The sequence below is a fragment of the Melanerpes formicivorus genome, unplaced genomic scaffold, assembly GCF_026170545.1.
Source record: "Melanerpes formicivorus ecotype bairdi unplaced genomic scaffold, bMelFor1.0.p_v2 SCAF_8, whole genome shotgun sequence".
Taxonomy (NCBI): Eukaryota; Metazoa; Chordata; class Aves; order Piciformes; family Picidae; genus Melanerpes; species Melanerpes formicivorus.
Window position 1 is genome coordinate 6,608,937 of NW_027142360.1, and position 20,201 is coordinate 6,629,137.

The window sequence follows — 20,201 nt, forward strand, 5'->3', positions numbered from 1 at the left end:
CACACTATTCAAAAGTATTCAGTAAGATTTATGTCAGTTGTACTTACTAAAGATGACATTTTGGACTGCTAAAACCATATTAGGAAGACAGTAATAATATAGGTCATAACCCTTGTGCCCTTTCTGCAGCTGACCTATGATGACTAGTCCTGTTCTTGAAACCACAAGAGGACTAGTCAACCAAGAGACACTTTTCTGTGCCTTCTTTTGCTTGGCTGGAGCGTTGGCAGGAGATATTTCCTGTCTTTCTTACAATGCAATCTCCATGAGTCAGCAGTGGGACCAGGCCACAGCAAGCCCAAAGAAAGAATGAGCTCTAGGCTGGAAGGATGGCTGTACAGAACAGCCCGGGCGTGGTTGTACCAGGAGGTATATGACGTGACAGACTTATCTCCTGCATTCGAGCAGAAGAGCTGGTTTAGTACAGGGCAAAATCTGGATCCTGTTTTGGAAAGATAGCTAAAGATTGGTTTAATAACTGGACACTAACTATTAGGCTTTGGGACACAGAATGAACAAAGATAAAATGCTGCAATCTGTCTTTTCCATGTCATAAGCAATACTTAACTCTTAAGTCACCTGCAAGGTTTTAAGGGTCACAGTGGTACACTAAGCACCATGTACACTAAGTACACTGAGAAAACTTTGAAAACTTCACAGAGAGAGTCATTGGTCATTGGAATGTGCTGCCCAGGGAGATGGTGGAATCACCATCCCTGGAGGTGTTCAAGAGGAGATTGGACATGGCACTTGGTGCCATGGTCTAGTCATGAGGTCTGTGGTGACAGGTTGGACTCAATGATACTCGAGGTCTCTTCCAACCTTAGTGATACTCTGATACTGTGATTTATTTCATAAATTTCTTTACTAAATTTGACACTCCATCTCATATTTTGAAATGTAGTGTTCAGTGAGATTGCAAGAACATTTAAACTTCCTACCATCAAACATAATCTGTTTAGTTTTTCATATATATATATATATATATATATAAAGAGATCTGTCCTGTTGCCTCCCATTTTTCCAGTGAGAACAGAAAATACAGTTTCACAGAAAATATACAACAGAAAACAGCAAAGTAAATTAGTGATCCTGATCCCTCTCTTTCCTAATGACACTTTACAAAGTCAGCCTCTAAGTTTTCACTCACTTACAACCCAAGCAAGGTCAGATTTGATGGTCATTTGAAGCTGCACAGGCAAAGCATACCAAGATCTAGATAAATGGGTTTCTTTTCCCTAGGTAGCTTCAAAAGGCTAAAATCACAACTAGTTAGAGAATTCTTTATCACTCATCTTTTTATGCATCATTTTTTTGTCATATTACTGCACACAGGGTTAGCCACAAACCAGATGTGACAAAATTGTCAAGCTGCATTTCAATGTCAGAGGCCAAACCAAAACCTGCAACAAGAATCAAGCTATCATACAAGCCTTTGCAGTAGCACATGCATTTTGGAGTGCTTCAGAAAACATATGCTCTATGTAGTCTGTTCTAACCAAAATTCTGTACCTGCCATACAACAGTTATCACATACAACTAATGACATGTGTGGTCATTCATGTAGATTGTTTTGATACATGGATAATGATTTCTGCTGCATGCAAAGGACATATTCAAAAGGATACTTAGGTCTCTCTATTTTCATTTTCCCTGTGGTTTTCTTTCAGATTGTAGGGGCTTTTTAATTTGTTTTTTTTCTCAGCCGACATAATACAGCTGATATATGTTTATTTAAGCAACTGTCCTATGTTTGCTAAATCAAAAGGAGATATTGATATGCCAAGCCAGTTCTTTCTAGTGCCACACTGCAGTTTTATGCAGAAGGCATACTAATTTTCCCAGACTATAAAAATTTATTGTAGGCATTTTTCTCCATAAGACCTTGTTGTTCACAAAATCTATCCTGTTGTTGCGAGTCTCAATTCTCTGAGAATGGACACTGAGAGCACAGTGATCTCCAAAAGCAATTTTGTGGAAACTCTGTACTTTTTACTGAGGTTTTTAACTTTCCTTCTTCTGGAAATTAGGTTTACACAACTACATAATTCTTGTCCTCAGCCCCAACAAATCTTGAGTCTGTAGGACCATTTCCTCCTGCTTTAGCTGAATGCTAGGCTGCTCTGAGTTAATACATTCCAACCAATTTAGAGAAAATTGCTAGCAAGGCACAGAAGAGAGCACAATTTTGGGTCTACTACTAATGGAAGAGAAGGAATAACTCAGTTCTCATCATTTACCTGAGGCATAAGCCTGGCAGGGAGTTTCAGATGTAGGTTGGAATAAAAGTTAATATATTTTCTTTACCCAGACAGAATATTTATGAATGTTAGAGGATCTTAAAGGTGAGAATGGAAATCTAGCATGCATGGGGAAGGAGGAAGCAACTGAGGAAGATTAATAGGAAGATTAAGACATAGAAGAAGTCTGATTACCATGAGCAGTTTTAGAGAAGTAGTAGAAGGGATCTGGAGGGATTACTTCTGTTCATAGGAGGCAGAGTGCAGGGGCAGGGAGACAAGAGAGGATATGTGGGCTATATGGGCACAAGACAGACACACAATTTTTACAAGCTGTGTTAAATCAGAGGAAGGACATTAGCAGAAGATTCACTGAGTGGAACTTTGGGAGTTGCATTGTGAAGTGCAGCCATATTTCTGCCAAACAGTTATCTAAAACAGATTAGGGAATGAAGAAAAGATCTGACATGGCTTGGGAATAATACATGGAAGAATTGCTCATAATGAGCCTATTCCCATGAGAAAAATGTTTCTTTAAATGAAGATGCAAATGATGTGACCAAGAGGGCAGCTCTAACCACTTCCTGCATATTTTTAATTCTTTCAGAGAGCAGCCCAAAGCCTCTATAGAGCAAATATCATGTTTTGTAAACTAATGTTTAGAATGACTTCTCATTAAACAGTCAATATAGACATTTTGAAAGAATTAAGTCCTGTTTGATATCTAACAAATTAATATCCTTTGCAGAGATCTGTGTGGAGATTTGCAGGATAGAAAGAAAACCAGTAAACTGCAGTGTGATAAGCCTGAGGGATTGATTCCATTTTGAATTAAGAACCTCTGGCCATAGCTTCCTATAAGTAGGAAACTTCCTAGTTTTTAATAGCAGTGTAGGTAGTATATAGAGTGCACACCATTCCAGGTAAATAATCCAGCAGCAGCATGACATCCAGATATGTGAAGATCAACCACAAGGACAAAATATAATCAAACCACCTACAAATGGTATGGCAATGGTACGATACTTTCATCAATAGCCAAGCCCAAGCCCAAAGCTATATTCAGGACAAATTTGTGACACAGAAACAAAACAAAAATTATATTAACTTGTAATTTTTTTACTCCTTCTGTACTTCTGAAACTATATATCAATACAAGAGTCAGGAAGAGAAGCACAATCTGTACCATTGAGAGACTTATTGGAGAGGTCTGAGTACATTTCAGTTCTTTCATAGAACAGCCAGCACTGTGTGGCCAAATTCACATAATCTCTCTAGTCATTATTTCCCACATTACTTCAACATGTGTCACTGATAGTATGACATAGTTCAGGGTGGTGACAGCAAATGGTAAGAAATTTAGGCTTGGAGATGTCCTCTGTCAAGACAGATCTGAGAACAGCAATCTCTCAGAGACAGCTGAGGCATAATACTCCTAATTTCTGTAACTGTAGAAGAGCAGCTTGGAAGATGTTAGGGGCTTAAACAATAAATAACACATAGGTACATGATTGATTGTAAATATGACATCAAGTCATCTGAGAAGATAACTTGAAACAGAAGGTATTTTTTGAGTTCAGAAAGGAAACAAGTGAAAAAGAAAGCCTGCAGCAAGGCTGCACGTAAGCTCCAAGGCCATGCAGGCAAAGTGAAATCTGTGCCTGTCTCTGTATGAGTGTGTGTTGTAATATAGCAAGGAGAGACCATATTTCACCTCCACCTCTCAGTGCTGGAAGCCTACAGCAAACTGCCCTGTTCACCCCACAGTGTCCCTCAGGTGCCCTTGGTCTAGAATGAGAAGACAGAATGTATAAATATAAGTGCAAAGAAAGAAAATAAAATTAGTGTGTACTTTTTGAAAGGCTGAAGCAGGTGTAGCAGGCTAACAAAGGAAAGTGTTCTGTAACTGAGAATCTTTTAAACTAAAGAAAAAAAAAAGATGAAGGAAAGATTGCCTTCAAAGCCATTGAAAAGGGGAAAGTGCTTGCAAGTGAGAAGTTTTTCAGAACCTGCTGAATATAGAAGTCATGCTGATTTTTTAACAATTTCAAATTAAAAGCTAACTTGAATTGAAGATCGAGACCGAAGGGTTTGTTATTTCATTGCTCAGGGAACAAATGTGGTTTGTACTGGTAATTAAGATGCTAAACTTAAATTGCATCAAAACAGTCCCTGGATATTCCCAGCAGCTTTCAGCTGACCAGGAGCTTTTGATGCTTCTTTGCATGTCATAACCTGGGAATTCTTGGCACTAATATTAGTTGTTATGTCCACATTTCTTCTATCTGTGCCACTCCAGTTACATGAAACCACTGAAAACCCACAAATACTTCAGAAGAGGCTTCCATTGCTGTGTGAAAATTCCTAACTCACACATATCTCTCTTTCTATCACACCTTCTGATTCAATGCTACAGGGCAACTTTAGAAAAAAGCAAATGCAATTGCTTGAAAGAGTCCAGTGCAGAGCCACAAGGATGATGAAAGGAATGCAATATGTCCCTTATGAGGAAAGGCTGAGATAACTGGGGCTCTTTAGTTTGGAGGAGGCTGAAGGCTGACCTCATTCATGTTTACAAAGATATGAGTGTCTGAAGGACAGAGCCAGGCTCTTTTCAGTGATGTCCATTGATAGGACAAAGGGTAATGGGTACAAGCTGGAGCACAGGGGGTTCCACATGAACATAAGAGAAAACTTTATCACTGTGAGGGTTCCAGAGCACTGGAATGGGCTGCCCAGAGAGGTTTTGGAGTCTCCTGCTCTGGAGACATTCAAAACTTGCCTGGATGTAATTTAAAGATTTTAATATGTTATAATAAACTGGGATATTTGGGCTAAGATATAGCAACTTAACAGAGAGCAATATTTATAATTAGTTAGGGTCGAATTGTAACTAGTTACAAAAGCAAATAGATGAGAATAATATTCCCTTTTAGAACACCAAAATTCCTGGGTTCTGGAATGAAAAATTGATAGGATATGTAGACTGAAGGAGGCATTTAGATAATACAAAATGAAAGCAATGCCACTGAAGGAAAATAGGTAACTTGCACAACACAACAAACACAGTAGGAAAGAAAAGTCCTTGTATCGCTATAGTCTCTGCAAAGCCTGGAATGCAACAGTCTCTGCAAACATATCTAATCACAACCTTGCAGTACCTGAAGGAGGTCTAAGTAGGATGGAGAGAGACTGTTTACACAGGCCAGCAGTCACAGGACAAGGGACAATGGTTTCAAACTAGAGAAGAACAGATTTAGATTGGACAAGTTCTTTACCATGAGGGTAGTGGAACCCTGGAACAGGTTGCCGAGGGAGGTAGTTGAGGCCCCATCCCTGGAGATATTCAAGGCGAGGCTCAACAGAGCCTCTGGGCAACCTGGTATAGTTGAGGATGCCCCTGCTTACTGCAGAGGGGTTGAACAAGATGACCTTTGGAGAGCCCTTCTATGATTCTATGATTCTATGATTCTATGACATACCCATCTGACATCCCACATTCCAGAATTCTTGAGGGTTATAATTTGAAGAACGTGCTCTTGTTCCTTTGGGGTATATTCTTGTAATGAATCTTGAAGTATGTGAAACAAACTCTTTAGCTGAAAAGCAGAATGATAAAACTTTGATAAGAGAAACTTTATTAACAAAATAGTTCTACCTGAATACCTACCAATGAAAATAATCTGATGCAACAGTGTGGGGGCTATTCCTGCATAATGAGTATATCATGTCAATGCATTTCTATTTTAGGACTCTTTAATGCATGTTAACATTAGTATCACTTTGAGATATGGTTAAAATCCTACTTTAAAACCTTCATATTTTGCATATGTTTGAATCTCATCATATTCTGTGTGTAGGGCAAACTTTTTAAAAGTTCAATAACCAAGAATCATTCTTTCATGGAAATGATGTTTCTGTTCCTCTTTGTTAGGTACATACAGGACTTTTACACTGAAATCCAATGTTCTCATGCAAAAGTAAAACACACAAACCAGGAAAGTGATTAAAAGTCCACTCATTCTGTAACAGTTCAATAGGGGGAAAAATCATCCCAAGATGATCTTAGCTTGATTGCTGTTTTAAGGTTTAAATAAAGTAACTGAATAATCTCAAGATCAGTGAACAACACATTTCTAAAAGACACTTAACTGGTTCATTTATAATCTTCACAACATGTTAACTATTCAAATGAGTTGATTTTCTTCCTCCTGGCAGTGTTCCCTCCCACAAAAGCAGAAACTACACAGATGGGGAAAACTTCACTTGACTTCTACCTACACTGTTCCTGTTTAGTATTTAAATAGAAAGTCTGATCCTTTCATCATCCCCTTCACCCCAATCTCTCTTTTTTTTTCCTTTTCTTTTTTCTTTTTTTAATAGAACTATTTTGTATTCACTAGATTGCTAGAGGACTCTGACTATAGATGGCTCACAAAAACCTACTTATTTTGGTGCTGTTCAGCACCATTCACCTAACCAATCATTGAATCATCTCCACAAAGTGATCCGTGACAGTTGGGCTGGCCATGAATGGATGAGCCTGTGGTAAACTTCATTCTCATGGTCAGTGATTGCTGCTCTTAACAGTCCCCTAAAGCTGTTGGCAGACAGCTGGAGTAAAACCAGCAGATTCTGCAATGTATTGGCTATACCAGATGGAGATGCTCCAGCACAGAATGAATTTTGAATAATCCAGATTGGCCAGTATTAAACATCTGGTCCAATAGAGCAAACTGCCTGCTGTGGGGTTTATTTATTCTGTCAATGTGGATTCACTTGTCTGCAGTTTTCATCAAAGCCAAGGGCACTGCAGGCCCAGCTCCAGCAGGTACTACAGACCATACTAGCAGGGGAAGGGCTGTGTGCGGGATCTATTCCGTATCAAGATGCAGAAAACAATTAACCAAAAGGTATTAATACATTTTGTATACTATTAATATTTGTTAATACTTGTTTTGATAAAACAAAGCTGAATTTCTATTTTCCTCACAAAACCAACAGAAATACAAAAATTCAGAATGAATGGCAAGATGTTTCTGAAACCATGTTATAAAACCAAACTAATAAAACTGGATAGCATGTGTTTCATAACATTGTAACCCTTCCAATGCCTAGGCAGTGAACCATAGCAACACTGTAATTTTTCTCTGATTAAGCAAAAAATAAATTACCTGAGTATTTCAGAAGTCTTTGTGCTTGAGACTCCCCAATTGAGTTATTTTCATAGCACTTCTGATTATCTAGGGAATGCTCAAAGCTCACAAACTTCATCGATTGGGTATAAATCACAAGGTCCGACAATGTAATGGCAATTTGATTCTTCTTCTTCTAATAATCATAATATAAAATAATGGAACAATAAGGACACCACAACAACACATATTTTATTATTAACAATTCAGAAGAAGCATTTTTGGTGGGATAGAGTATGGGAAAACCTGTCACAATTCATATGTATTTGAGCTAAAGACATGATTTTTATAGTGAGAGTTAGATAGTCAGTGAGATAATAAGGAAAATTCTAAGTAAGGATGGAGTATTCTTTGAACAGGAAAGGCCAAATTTCCAGCTCATGGCTTCACATCTATGTGTAACATAGTGACAGTTAGATAGTCAGAGGCAATTAATGTTTTACCTTTATATTCGTCATAACAATTGTAAGATGAATGAAGAGATGCTTCCAATGCTTCCTAGTAGAGTGTGCTGTGGGACAGCTTTATAATCCCCTGCTTCTGAGTCTAGTATGTAAATTAACATTATATTTCATGGCTCTTAACATTAGTCATTTAAAACATATGACTGTATTCCTATATATATAGAGAGGCTATATATCTGAAAATACATAAAGTACTAGAAAAGATATACTGGTAGGGAGTACTTCGTGGGGGAAAGTGCAGGAAAACCTACACAAGAACAGCACAAACTCAGCTGCAAAATGCAGAATAACAGGACAATATTTTATCATTTGAAGCAAATTATTCATAGGTATGTTCCTCCAAGCAGTGCTCTGAAGTCAGAAAAACACTGTTCTAAATTAAGATGGAAAGTCCTTTTTTGCCAAAGCCTTTGTTTATTCATGCTCCACTACCAAAGCAAGCAAAAGCAAAGGCTGCTGTACATTGGAGGGACTGAAATTTAACCCGGGTCCTCTTTGTTAAACTGAGATACTATGCTGCCTCTTTTATTTAGGATGAAATAGTGAGCTAATCAGTGGAAGCAGGCAGTAAAGAGCGGGTGGTGCTAATGTTTACATTCCATTACAGCTTTGGAAGTCTGACAAAACAATAAGGATCGCCTGCTTGTGACACTTACACTGCATGAAGTTCAGATGCATTGATGATTCCTGTCATAAGGAACAGTAGGAATCTGCTGCGATAGAACTGCTGAATAATACAGCTCTCTGGATGTGGAAGGTAGTGACACAGCCAAAGCCAACAGCATTACTAGGGCGTTTTTGGTGTGGATTCAAATTCTTCCCCACTCTCAAACAGAGCAATATAGTGAGATCTCAGAATAAATATACTCACTCCAATAGAATAGGACCCTGGAAATCATTTTCTCTTCTGCCTATGAAGCATGACTAGACATCTATTGATATTCAGCATTTAGTATTCAGTATCATTAAGGTTGGAAGAGACCTCAAAGATCATTGTGTCCAACCTGTCACCACGGACCTCATGACTAGATTAACGATGATCAAGATGTATGTGATGTATGTAACAGATGTTCTGGACTATACTGTGATGCTACACAAGTATATGAAGCCATTATCTCGAAATTTGTCCTTTCCTGTTGAAAGAGGCCTCAATCCTTACTCAGACTTTTCCCTACTATCTCTCAATAGCAGATGGAAAGAGAAGAAGCAAAGACCTTGACCTTCAAGTCACTTGAGAGAAAAGACACACAGAAGAAGAGATACTGCATTTCAGCAAAAACATCAAGCCTTGAGGAACATCACCAGTCCATCCATATTCAGATAATCAGAGCATGATGTGCAGTAGTGATCAGATGCTGGGTGCTTCTTGAATACTTAAAAAACAAAGTCAACTGAAATCTGTTGCAGAAACAGATTTCCATATCAGAGGATTTCTACTTGGTAAATAAAAGAAAATAAAATAGCAAATTCAACTTGGCTATCAAAAAGAAGATTGCTGCTGATTTTTACACTTTTTTCAGGGGAAAAAAAATGTATTTAATGTTAAGCCTCTACATAAAAATAAATAAATATATAAATATCTTCTAAGTATTTTAATATGTTTTAGTGCAACCAGGACTTTACATCTAATTTCATCCATAAATCCAGAACAGAAGCAAATAGGAGAATGGTAACCCTTCAAATCAAAACTAGTGGACTGAGGGATGAAATAGTTATCTCTGATCTTTATAGTCAGGAACTACTATGAATGTTCTCCAGGTATAGCTCCAGGAGGGCTTTGAGAACAACAAAGCAGCTGTGCAACTTTATCTTAGCTGTATTGTGGTATTGAACATCTGGGGTAAGCAAAGCACTTGAAAGTGTAGGATGAGAACACAAGGAAGGGTTGTTATTTTGTTGGATACTGAAATATGCTCTGGCATGGATTGTCTTGTAAGAATCAGAAAAACTCAGAAACTTTAAGCTGAAACACAGTATTTTGCAATATATTGCCATTAGTAATTTTAAAGCCTACCTTACACATTTAATATCTATTTTCAGATAATATATTCCATCTTTTAAAAACAGATAAGCATACATATATGTGTGTGTGTTTCCTAAATTCAGTTGAGTACTGTGTCCAGTTATGGGCCCCTCAGTTTAAGAAGGACATTGAGACACTTGAATGTGTCCAGAGAAGGGTAACAAGGCTGGGTAGAGGCCTTGAGCACAGCCCTGTGAGGAGAGGCTGAGGGAGCTGGGGTTGCTTAGCCTGGAGAAGAGGAGGCTCAGGGGAGACCTTATTGCTCTCTACAACTACCTGAAGGGAGGTTGTAGCCAGGAGGGGGTTGGTCTCTTCTCCCAGGCAACCAGCACCAGAACAAGAGGACACAGTCTCAAGCTGTGCCAGGGGAAGTTTAGGTTTGAGGTGAGGAGAAAGTTCTTCACTGAGAGAGTTGTTAGCCATTGGAATGTGCTACCCTGGGAGGTGGTGGAGTCACCATCTCTGGAGCTGTTCAAGAGGGGATTGGACGTGACACTTCGTGCCATGGCTTAGGCATGAGGTCTTGGGTGACAGATTGGATTTGATGATCCTTGAGGTCTTTTCCGAGCTCATTGATTCTATAATGCTATGATAAGTTACCTTTGCCTTTTTTGGAGGTGGACTTGAAGGTCTAGAGGCACCTTTTCTTTTTACAGTCTTGGGTTTCTGAAGAACTTCTTCATCAATCTCATCATCATCAGTCAAATTTTCAAATTCAGAAACTTCCACTGTCTCCCCACGGCAGTCTGTATTTCTCCTGAGCATACCTTCCTCAATTGTTCCAACTTTTTTGTTTTTCACCAGAATTTTGAACTTTAATGCCTGTAGAAAGAAATTAAACAGTAAGAACTAGAATCATGTATGGATTAATTGTAGGTTTACATATCTAGGCATAATTTAAACCACGTGCAAAGCTGCTTGTTGTGTATAATGAAATGAGGTAACACAATGAAGAGAGAAATCAGTGAGACAGAAGTCAAAAGCAAGTAAAACAAACAGACTCTGGGGATCAAAGAGCACAAGAGAAAGGGAGTATCTAAAGACTTGTCAGGAGAAAAGGTTCGTGACCACCAAGATATGCAGATGCTGAAACCATGTGCAAGATTAAGGTAGGAAGTTATGTGTTTGTCAGGGGTCATAACCAGCTAAGACATAGGAGGTACATTTTTTTTTACTATGCATCAATTCATTTTCATAGACTTATAGGCATGCATATGATATTAATTTGAATAGTTTTTAACTTGCATTGTGGTGGATGGAAATTTGTTGTCCTCTTTGATTAATGCATTTTTGCACACCTCTCTAGCCTACCAGATTAAAACTTTTGTTATGTTATTACACAGAGGATTCTCATGAAGATCTTCCCTGGTTGACAGCTGGCTGAACATGAGCCAGAAGCGTGCCCAGGTGGCCAAGAGGGCCAATGGCATCCTGGCCTCCATCAGAAATAGCGTGGCCAGCAGGAGAAGGGAAGTCATTGTGCCCCTGTACTCAGCACTGGCTAGGCCACACCCTGAGTACTGTGTCCAGTTCTGGGCTACTCAGTTTAAGAAAGATGTTGAGACACTTGAATGTGTCCAGAGAAGGGCAATGAGGCTGGTGAGAGCTCTCGAGCACAAGCCCTGTGAGGAGAGGCTGAGGGAGCTGGGGGTGTTTAGCCTGGAGAAGAGGAGGCTCAGGGGAGACCTTATTGCTCTCTACAACTACCTGAAGGGTGGTTGTAACTAGGAGGGGGTTGGTCTCTTCTCCTAGGCAGCCAGCACCAGAAAAAGAAGACACAGTCTCAAGCTGTGCCAAGGGAAGTTTAAGCTCAGGTGGGGATAAAGTTCTTCATAGAAAGAGTTATTGGCCATTGGAATGAGCTACCCAGGGAGGTGGTGGAGTCACCATCCCTGGAGCTGTTCACAAAAGGATTGGACATGGCACTCAAAGCCATGGTTTAGTTAGTCATGAGTATTGGGTTATAGGTTGGACTTTATGATCTCTGAGGTCTTTTCCAACCTAATTGATTCTATGATTCTATGGTTCTACCTGGTCTGGGAAATTAAGAGAGTTCTGTAATTTGCTAAGCAGTTTATTTTTTTAATGGACATTTCAACTTCCATAATACAGAATGTAGGGGAAAAGAATTAAATATTACTATTTCTAATAAGATAGTGTTCATCTAGGCACTTAAATTCCACAAGGATAAATTCCATTGAGAAGTAGGAAATAATATTCACAGTAGAACAGTTATTACGTGGCAAACATTTATCTCTACCTTTATACAGAGGAATTACCAAAGAGTAACATGAGTTACTTTGGTTCTTGGATGAAGTGATCCACAAAAATATTCCTTGAGTTTCATATGCACTAGTGAAAAGGAAGGCTATACTGCTAGGAAGATTTCAGAAATGTGAAACAAACACTTGCACATCAAAGAAAAGGTCCTAACTATAGTATTTTAAGGTTTCTGTTAAGTAAATATGAAAAGCATGGATGATAGAAACATATAAAGTCAAAGCTTTATAATAGAAAGTAGAGCTGTGGGCAAAGAAACAGACACTCCATTTATTTACATTGCAATCCCCATTGCTGATAATCCCCCTTATCACTTCAGATCTTGTATGAGTAGTTTGTCAGTGTGCCAGTGGAATGAGATATCCTATGCTTAATATCTATCAATGTCATGCTAGTGGAAAATTTGATTAGTCTCTCTGCACTGATGGTTCAGAATAAGGATGCCCTTTAACATTTCCTTAATTTTTTATTGATGCACCCATTTTTTTTTTTCTGTGATATTTTTAGAAGATTTTTACTATGAGTAATGTTACTCATACTTCCAAAGAGATCTGAATTTTTCCTTTGTGTCTTCATATTTCCCAATATTAAAAAGCAACTCGACCCACTTTCAGTCTTGTATTTTTTTATTCATAGATAAGGTATCATACTAAAACTTGAAAAAAATGATGGTACAGAAGAGAAGGAAAACCTTTCTATGGATTTATTACTGCCTCTTATATGTAAAATTACTTAAATATTATAGTCTGTGCATCACATAAAAATGGCCAGACATGTCGGCAGCAGTTCAAGAGAAGTGATTCTGCCACTTTGCTCTGGTAAGACCTCAGCTGCAGTACTGTGTACAGGTCTGGAGCCCTCAAGATAGGAAGGACATGGACCTGATGGAGTGGATCCAGAAGAGGGCCACAAAATTGACGAGAGGGTTGGAACACCTTTGCTACAAGGACAGGCTGAGTGAGCTAGGATTGTTCAGGCTGGAAAAGAGCAGGTTCCAGGGAGACCTAATAGTGGCTTTCCAGTACCTAAAGCACTTGAAGCCATGGTTTAGTAGGCAGGAGGTCTTGGGTGACAGGTTGGACTTGATGATCTTTGAGGTCTCTTCCAATCTTGGTGATTCTGTGATTCTGTGTGATTCTGTTGTATCCCTCACTGTATATGCCATTTAATTGCAGTATCACAGAACATTAGAGGTTGGAAAGGACCTCAAAATTAATATTACTGTTCTTCCTAATTGTTGTTACTGTTTTGTGTTGTTCTATTAAATTCCTTATCTCAACCCATGGAGGTTTGCCTTTTTCTTGTAATTCTCTTTCCCATCCCACTGGGGGACAGTGGTGGGGGCAGTTGCTGTGTGGGTCTCAGCTGCTGGTTCCAGGGATAGGGCTACAACTACCTCCCTGGGCAACCAGTTTCAGTGTTCCACCACCCTCAAGGTAAATAACCTATTCCTAACACCCAATCTAAATTTACTCTTCTCTAAAACCATTGCCCCTCATCCTATCCTGTTTACAAGCCTTTGTAAACAGTCCCTCTCTAGCATCCTTATAGACCACCTTCAGGTACTGGAAGGTTGCTATTAGGTCTCCCTGGAGTCTCCTCTTTTCCAGGATGAACAATACCAGCTCCCTCAGCCTGTCCTCACAGCTGATTTGTTCCAGCTCCCTGATCAATTTTGTGGCTCTCCCCTGGACCTGCTCCAGCTCACATAACTTAAAAAGATTAAAAGTTCAGTAGAATGTATCTCACCTGAACAGTAAACCTTAAAGTGAAGAATAAGTATGGAAGCCAGCAATGGTTTTTCAGATCAAATTCTACAGAGCTAATTTATGAAAACCCTGAGCTCTGGATATATGAAGTAGTATGAATTCCCTATATCACAGGAAACATATGGTAAAGGTCATACTGCATAGAAAGTAACTGTGATTCAGTGACTGCATGATTCAGATGCAGTATGCTGATTCTGTGTTTGCTACTGAGGACATATGATCCTTGGACAACTATTAGACTAAATGAAGCTGTGCTTTGAAAAGCTTTAAAAGAAACCTTCATATTTAACAGAGAATTATTTTCTTTTCTGATGTACAGAACACTTTTCCAAGTTGCAAAGCTAGATTGGACAGTGTGATATCAAAAAGTATAATGCTACAATCTAAATAAATATTTTGGCTTACTAAGACATTTATGGAGATGTACTAAATATACTTCTGACAACACTGCTATGGAAACATAATGTTATGGTAATACTTCAGCACATTGTTTGGATACACAACTTCAAAAAACAGTCCCTCCATGACAAATTCTGTAGGAAACCACTCACTTTGTGTGTTGTCTTTCCTTGCTACAGTGTTTTCCCCCCACATTTTTATTTGCATTCTGCCTTTTTCAGTACATGGAGAAAAAACCAAAAGTATAAAATATCTATAACACATCATTGATAACAGTGGCAAGACTAAATAACTCTTTTGTATGTATGCATGTATTTGTTTTACAAGAGGTCACAAAAAGTCTTTTGTCCTTGAAAGAGAATGATGTGCAAAGACTGGAACAATGGGAATTTATTTGTTTTTAGCTTGCAATAAAATGTTCAACACCCATCTAATTGCCTTCTCTGACTTTATATTCCAGGGGTCTCAAGCCACCAGCTGAGAAACACTGCCTTAGGGAAAAACACACTGAGAAAGAGAGAATGTTATGCACTAACAGAAGTGATGGATCAGAAGTTGATGAAACAGTTCCACCAACACTGTTGGCAAAATAAAAATAATAATGTAGATTTGGGTTTCCATTTCAATAATGTCTTTGAATTTCCATTTCAATAATGTCTTTGAATTTCAGAAAAATTCTTTCAAGCTAAGGAACTAAAAAAATATAATAGCAGAATGCAGACACACTGACGAGATTAAAGTGAAGATTTTAAATGGAATGGAATGGAATGGAATGGAATGGAGTGGAATGGAGTGGAATGGAATGGAATGGAATGGAATAGAATAGAATAGAATAGAATAGAATAGAATAGAATAGAATAGAATAGAATAGAATAGAATAGAATAGAATAGAATAGAATTAAAATAAATTAACCAAATTGGAAGAGACCTTCAAGATCATCACATCCAACACCACCTAATCAACTAAACCATGCAACCAAGCACCCTATCAAGCCTCCTCCTAAACACCTCCAATGACCGCAACTCCACCCCCTCCCTGGGCAGCACATTCCTATGGGCAATCACTCTCTCTGTGTAAAACTTCCTCCTAACTTCCAGCCTAAACCTCCCCTGGCACAGTTTGAGACTATGTCCTCTTGTTCTGGTACTGGCTGCCTGGGAGAAGAGACCAGCCCCCACCTGTCTACAACCTCCCTTCAGGTAGTTATAGAGAGCAATAAGGTCTCCCCTGAGTCTCCTCTTCTCCAGGCTAAGCAATCCCAGTTCCCTCAGTCTCTCCTCATAGGGCTTGTGCTCCAAACCCCTCACCAACTTCGTTGCCCTTCTCTGGACATGCTCCAGCAAGTCAACATCCTTCCTAAACTGAGGGGCCCAGAACTGGACACAGTACTCGAGGTGTGGCCTAACCAGTGCAGTGCACAGGGGCAGAATGACCTCCCTCCTCCTGCTGGCCACACTGTTCCTGATGCAGGTCAGGATGCCATTGGCCCTCCTGGCTGCCTGGGCACACTGCAGGCTCATGTTCAGCCTACCATCGACCAGTAGCCCCAGGTCCCTCTCTGTCTGGCCGCTCTCCAGCCACTCTGACCCCAGACTTTGGTTCAAAGTATAATGATCCCTAAAAATTTGTGATTTGTTTCCTCTTTTAAACCTTAACCACCAGAATCATAGAATCAACAAGGTTGGAAAAGACCTCAGTGATCATCAAGTCCAACCTGTCACCCAACACCTTATGACTACTAGACCATGGCACCAAGTGCCACATCCAATCCCCTCTTGAACACCTCTAGAAATCTCATTTCAGAGAGAAGGAAGAGAGGGAGAAGGACAGAAGATTGTCCAGTTTAACTTTAAAATGTGGACATCACAGGTCAACAGAAATGTTAAAGATGCTCTTTATAACATAATGCTTCAATATTTTGAGATTTCCAAAGTTAATCAGGTGTTGCATAGCTCTCAGACCCAGAGTTCAGACTCAGCAGTACTTCTATAATATTTTCCTGTGTATCAATCTGTCGTCTTTAAAGGCTGGTGTTCTTTTCTCTGTTTAGACTACCATGTGTCCAACATAGGACTACTCTAGATGAACAACATTGTGATAGCTTAATTTGCATTAAGTGATAGTTTAAAAAAAAGCAACAACAGAATAATTTCAGTGTTGCTACTTGGTATTTGATATGCAGGTTTATTCAGTGTTGGTAAATAGGGTTCAAAATAAGGTGACACATTACTACAGCTGCCACGTTTCCACACAAAATAAACTGCAACCCACAAACTTCACTTAACTCTGTCTGTACGTAAAACAAATCTTTTAAAGCACCCAAAGCACCAGAGATGGATTGATGTGATCTGCAAGATCTAAGGCTTTACACAAATGTTAGGAGGTTAGCTTTTAACAAATACATGCTTCATCATTTCACTGAAAACAATTTTCCACTAAACAAAAAGTTCCCTATCAATACAAAGGATCAATGTTCGCTTTCTCTTCATCTTTATCTTTTCCTATATTTTCTGTTGTTGGGTGGTTTGGGGTTTTTATGTGGTGTACTTATTTTTTGGTACCACTTGAAATCTATTTCATATTCCAGATGAGCAGTTTCATAAATTCAATTTCAAAGGATTAAAAAACTCAATCCACCTGATTTTTTTCCCCCTGCCTTTCAGAGAGAAAAAAGCAATGTTATTACCTCAGGAGAAGGTAGTTCAGTCACCACTGAATCACCAATTGTTGAAGTAAGAAGTTTGTCACCGAGAATAAACTGTAAATGGTCTGCCATTATTTCCTGTTGTTTTGGGCTGCAGTGGTTCTCCAAAGACAGAACAACTGGGTAGTCAGATACCTGTTAAAATAATTTGCATGCTTCTCTTATTATACATAAAAAGATATTCACAAAATATCTTACAAAATTCCCCTTGGTGAACTCTATTTTCCTTCATTTTCTAAACTTGCAGAATACAGGTCCAGTTCTGGGCCCCTGAGTTCAAGGACAGGGAACTGCTTGAAAGAGTCCAGCACAGAGCCACAAAGATGCTGACAGCAGTGGAACATCTCCATTATAAGGAAAGGCTGAGGGAGCTGGGGCTCTTTAGCTTGGAGGAGACTGAGGGGTGACCTCATTCATGTTTATAAAGATGTGAGGGGCAAGTATTAGGAGGACAGAGCCAGGCTCTTTTGAGTGATGGCCACTGATAGAACAAGGAGCAATGGGTGCAAGTTGGAGCAGAGGAGGTTCTGCATGAATATAAGGAAAAACTTTTTCACTGTCAGGGTGACAGAGCCCTGGAAGAGGCTGCCAAGAGAGGTTGTGGAGTCTCCTTCTCTAGAGACATTTAAAACACTCCTGGATAGGTTCCTGTGTGACTTTAGGTGACCCTGTTCTGGCAGTGGGATTTGACTCAATGATTTGTGGAGGTCATTTCCAACCCCTAACTTTCTGTGATTTTAACTTAGTAGCTTAATAAATAAAGAGCTCACAATATTTATGGAAAAGAGGAAGCACAGCTGAAGACTTGGGAGGGGGAGGGGGAGGAAGAGGGAGGAAGAGTTGAAAAAAGGCATCCTCAGTTACAGGGGGTTTAAAGCAGGCTAGCAGTATAGAGAGAAAGAAAAAACCCAGCTAGTGGGCACAATGCTTCATCAAAAAAACAGATAATATCTGTGCTGATCTTTGGAAAGTGCATATTGAAGGGTATTTGCCCACTAATCCTTAGAAAATAATTTACTGGGGGCATTTAACACACTGATTAACGTTGGCTGTAAAGAAACTAGAGAGAAAATATGTGCTGAATCATCCAAAACTCAGGCTGATTCAAATGACGAGGGCAGCATATAACCTGGGAGTAGAAAAGCAGGCTTTCTCACAGAGTTAATGGCTCAGCTCATGCACAGAGCTTCCAAGGAATGATGCACTACCTCTGGGTGTCTGAAACAGCAGTTCTCAAGAAATGAACTCATAAAGAAAAAATGGAATTAGAATATCAACTGCCAAAAAAAAAGAGGATGGGGTAAAACCTCCCAGATAGACTAAAGCATAGAAAAATCGTCTAGTTAGAATAAAAGAGTTATTTCAAAGGAGATTTAAGACATTCCAAAACATCAACAGTGACCATTTTGATGTTTTTCAAAATTAAAGAGATATTTAGCCTTTTCAGGCCTAACATCTGCTTTGTCTTTTTCACCTAGGTGTTATATTACAACTCCTCTAGAAATCTATTGAATAGGTCATCCTACCAGGGAGCTATTGCACTGGGTTGATGCATTTTTTAGAAATGCTGGCTAAGTGTTTTGAAAATTAATTTAAATAAGGGAAAAGAAAAATAGATAACAAAATGGTAATTTTCATGTACGTGTGGGAAGGACTCAGAAGCTTTGTCACAGTCTCAAGCTGCACCAGGGGAAGTTTAGGCTCGAGGTGAGGAGAAAGTTCTTCACAGAGAGAGTTGTTTGTCATTGGAATGGGCTGCCCAGGGAGGTGGTGGAGTCACCATCCCTGGAGGTGTTCAAGAGTGGACTGGACGTCTCACTCGGTGCCATGGTTTAGAAGTCATGAGGTGTTGGGTGTCAGGTTGGACTTGATGATCTTTGAGGTCTCTTCCAACCTTTGTGATACTGTGATACTGTGAAAAGAAACAATTCTGTAATTCTATGATCATACACCTTTAAATTTGCACCTGACATGTTTTAGTGATAGCTGCTATAATGGCTGGCATCTATTTTCAAGGACCACAAAAACGCAATACTAAACAAGGCAAAACTGGCTTTCAGCTAAATCTAAACTTTAGCCAGCATTTTACGTTAAATGACACAGATTAAAAACCTTTCTGGTTTACAAGGGAGAGAATTTGTTTTATGCACAGAATTTTCCTCATTGTTTGCACAGTTTTGTTAGGAGAAGACAATTGTTTTGGGTTGGTTTTAAATGTGGCAGCAGGTTCTAAGATTGCATTTGAGAGAGTATACCAGAATTAAATGTCTTTTGCTTTAAGTAATGACAGATTTTATCTGACTGCTTTTCATGCTGACAGAATCCTTAGAGTTTGCTCAGAAATCCTTGCTTTTGCATGAACAAACTATTATTATTTTTTTAATTGTATCACAGACTCTTTACACTATCATAGTAGTCAAGCAAGACAAAGGAAATAGAAAATTGAGCAAAAATTAAAGAACAGCTCAGATGAGATATGTCCATTTAGATTACATAAATAAACCTCCTCAGTTGTCAGGAATACTGGTGGCTATATAAACAAATACTCTGAATGAAATATTTGCTTAGGGAGGACCTAACTTGCCTATTTGTAAGGGAAGTATCACTTTATGTTTACTCTGGTTTTGCACTTTCCCCCTGCGCATTTGTTACTGACCACTATTAGAAGCACACCTTAGCCTGGACGGACAGCTGGTAGGAAAAACGGGAGACATTGTGAAGAAGAGTGAAATAAACCCATATATTTATTTGAATTGTGTTTGAAAATAAAATATTAATTCAATTTTATATAGAAATCAGGGCAGGAAAAAATATAGCTTTGCTTAACCCTGAGAAGACTATGAATATATATGTGTGAAACATCCATATACATTATGCATTTACCCACATAAGTCTGACCTAGAATATGAGAATTACCTTGACAGTCATCCAGGGCTTCATTTCAGTAGGAATTTTGCCAGAAATGTATACAAAAAAAGCCCTGATACAATGCCAAAAGCTGTCCAGCTTTCTCTGTTTTCCCAGAGACAGCCAGAGGAGGCATTGCCCTAACAAGACATCTGACTAAAAGACAGCTGTAGATGATAACCTTTATCGGGCCTTGATTTCAACATAAAAAGAGAGGAA

At 39.0% G+C, this 20,201-nt stretch overlaps 1 protein-coding gene across 1 annotated transcript in view; it reads right to left on the bottom strand.

Annotated features, from left to right (window-relative positions):
- PLCZ1 (phospholipase C zeta 1) overlaps positions 1-20,201 on the bottom strand; it is a 55,578-nt gene that overhangs the window by 18,863 nt on the left and 16,514 nt on the right. Inside the window, 4 exon segments of the mRNA XM_068141895.1 lie at positions 5,723-5,839; positions 7,415-7,571; positions 10,523-10,744; positions 17,058-17,210. Of these exon segments, the coding sequence (XP_067997996.1) occupies positions 5,723-5,839; positions 7,415-7,571; positions 10,523-10,744; positions 17,058-17,210 (649 nt within the window).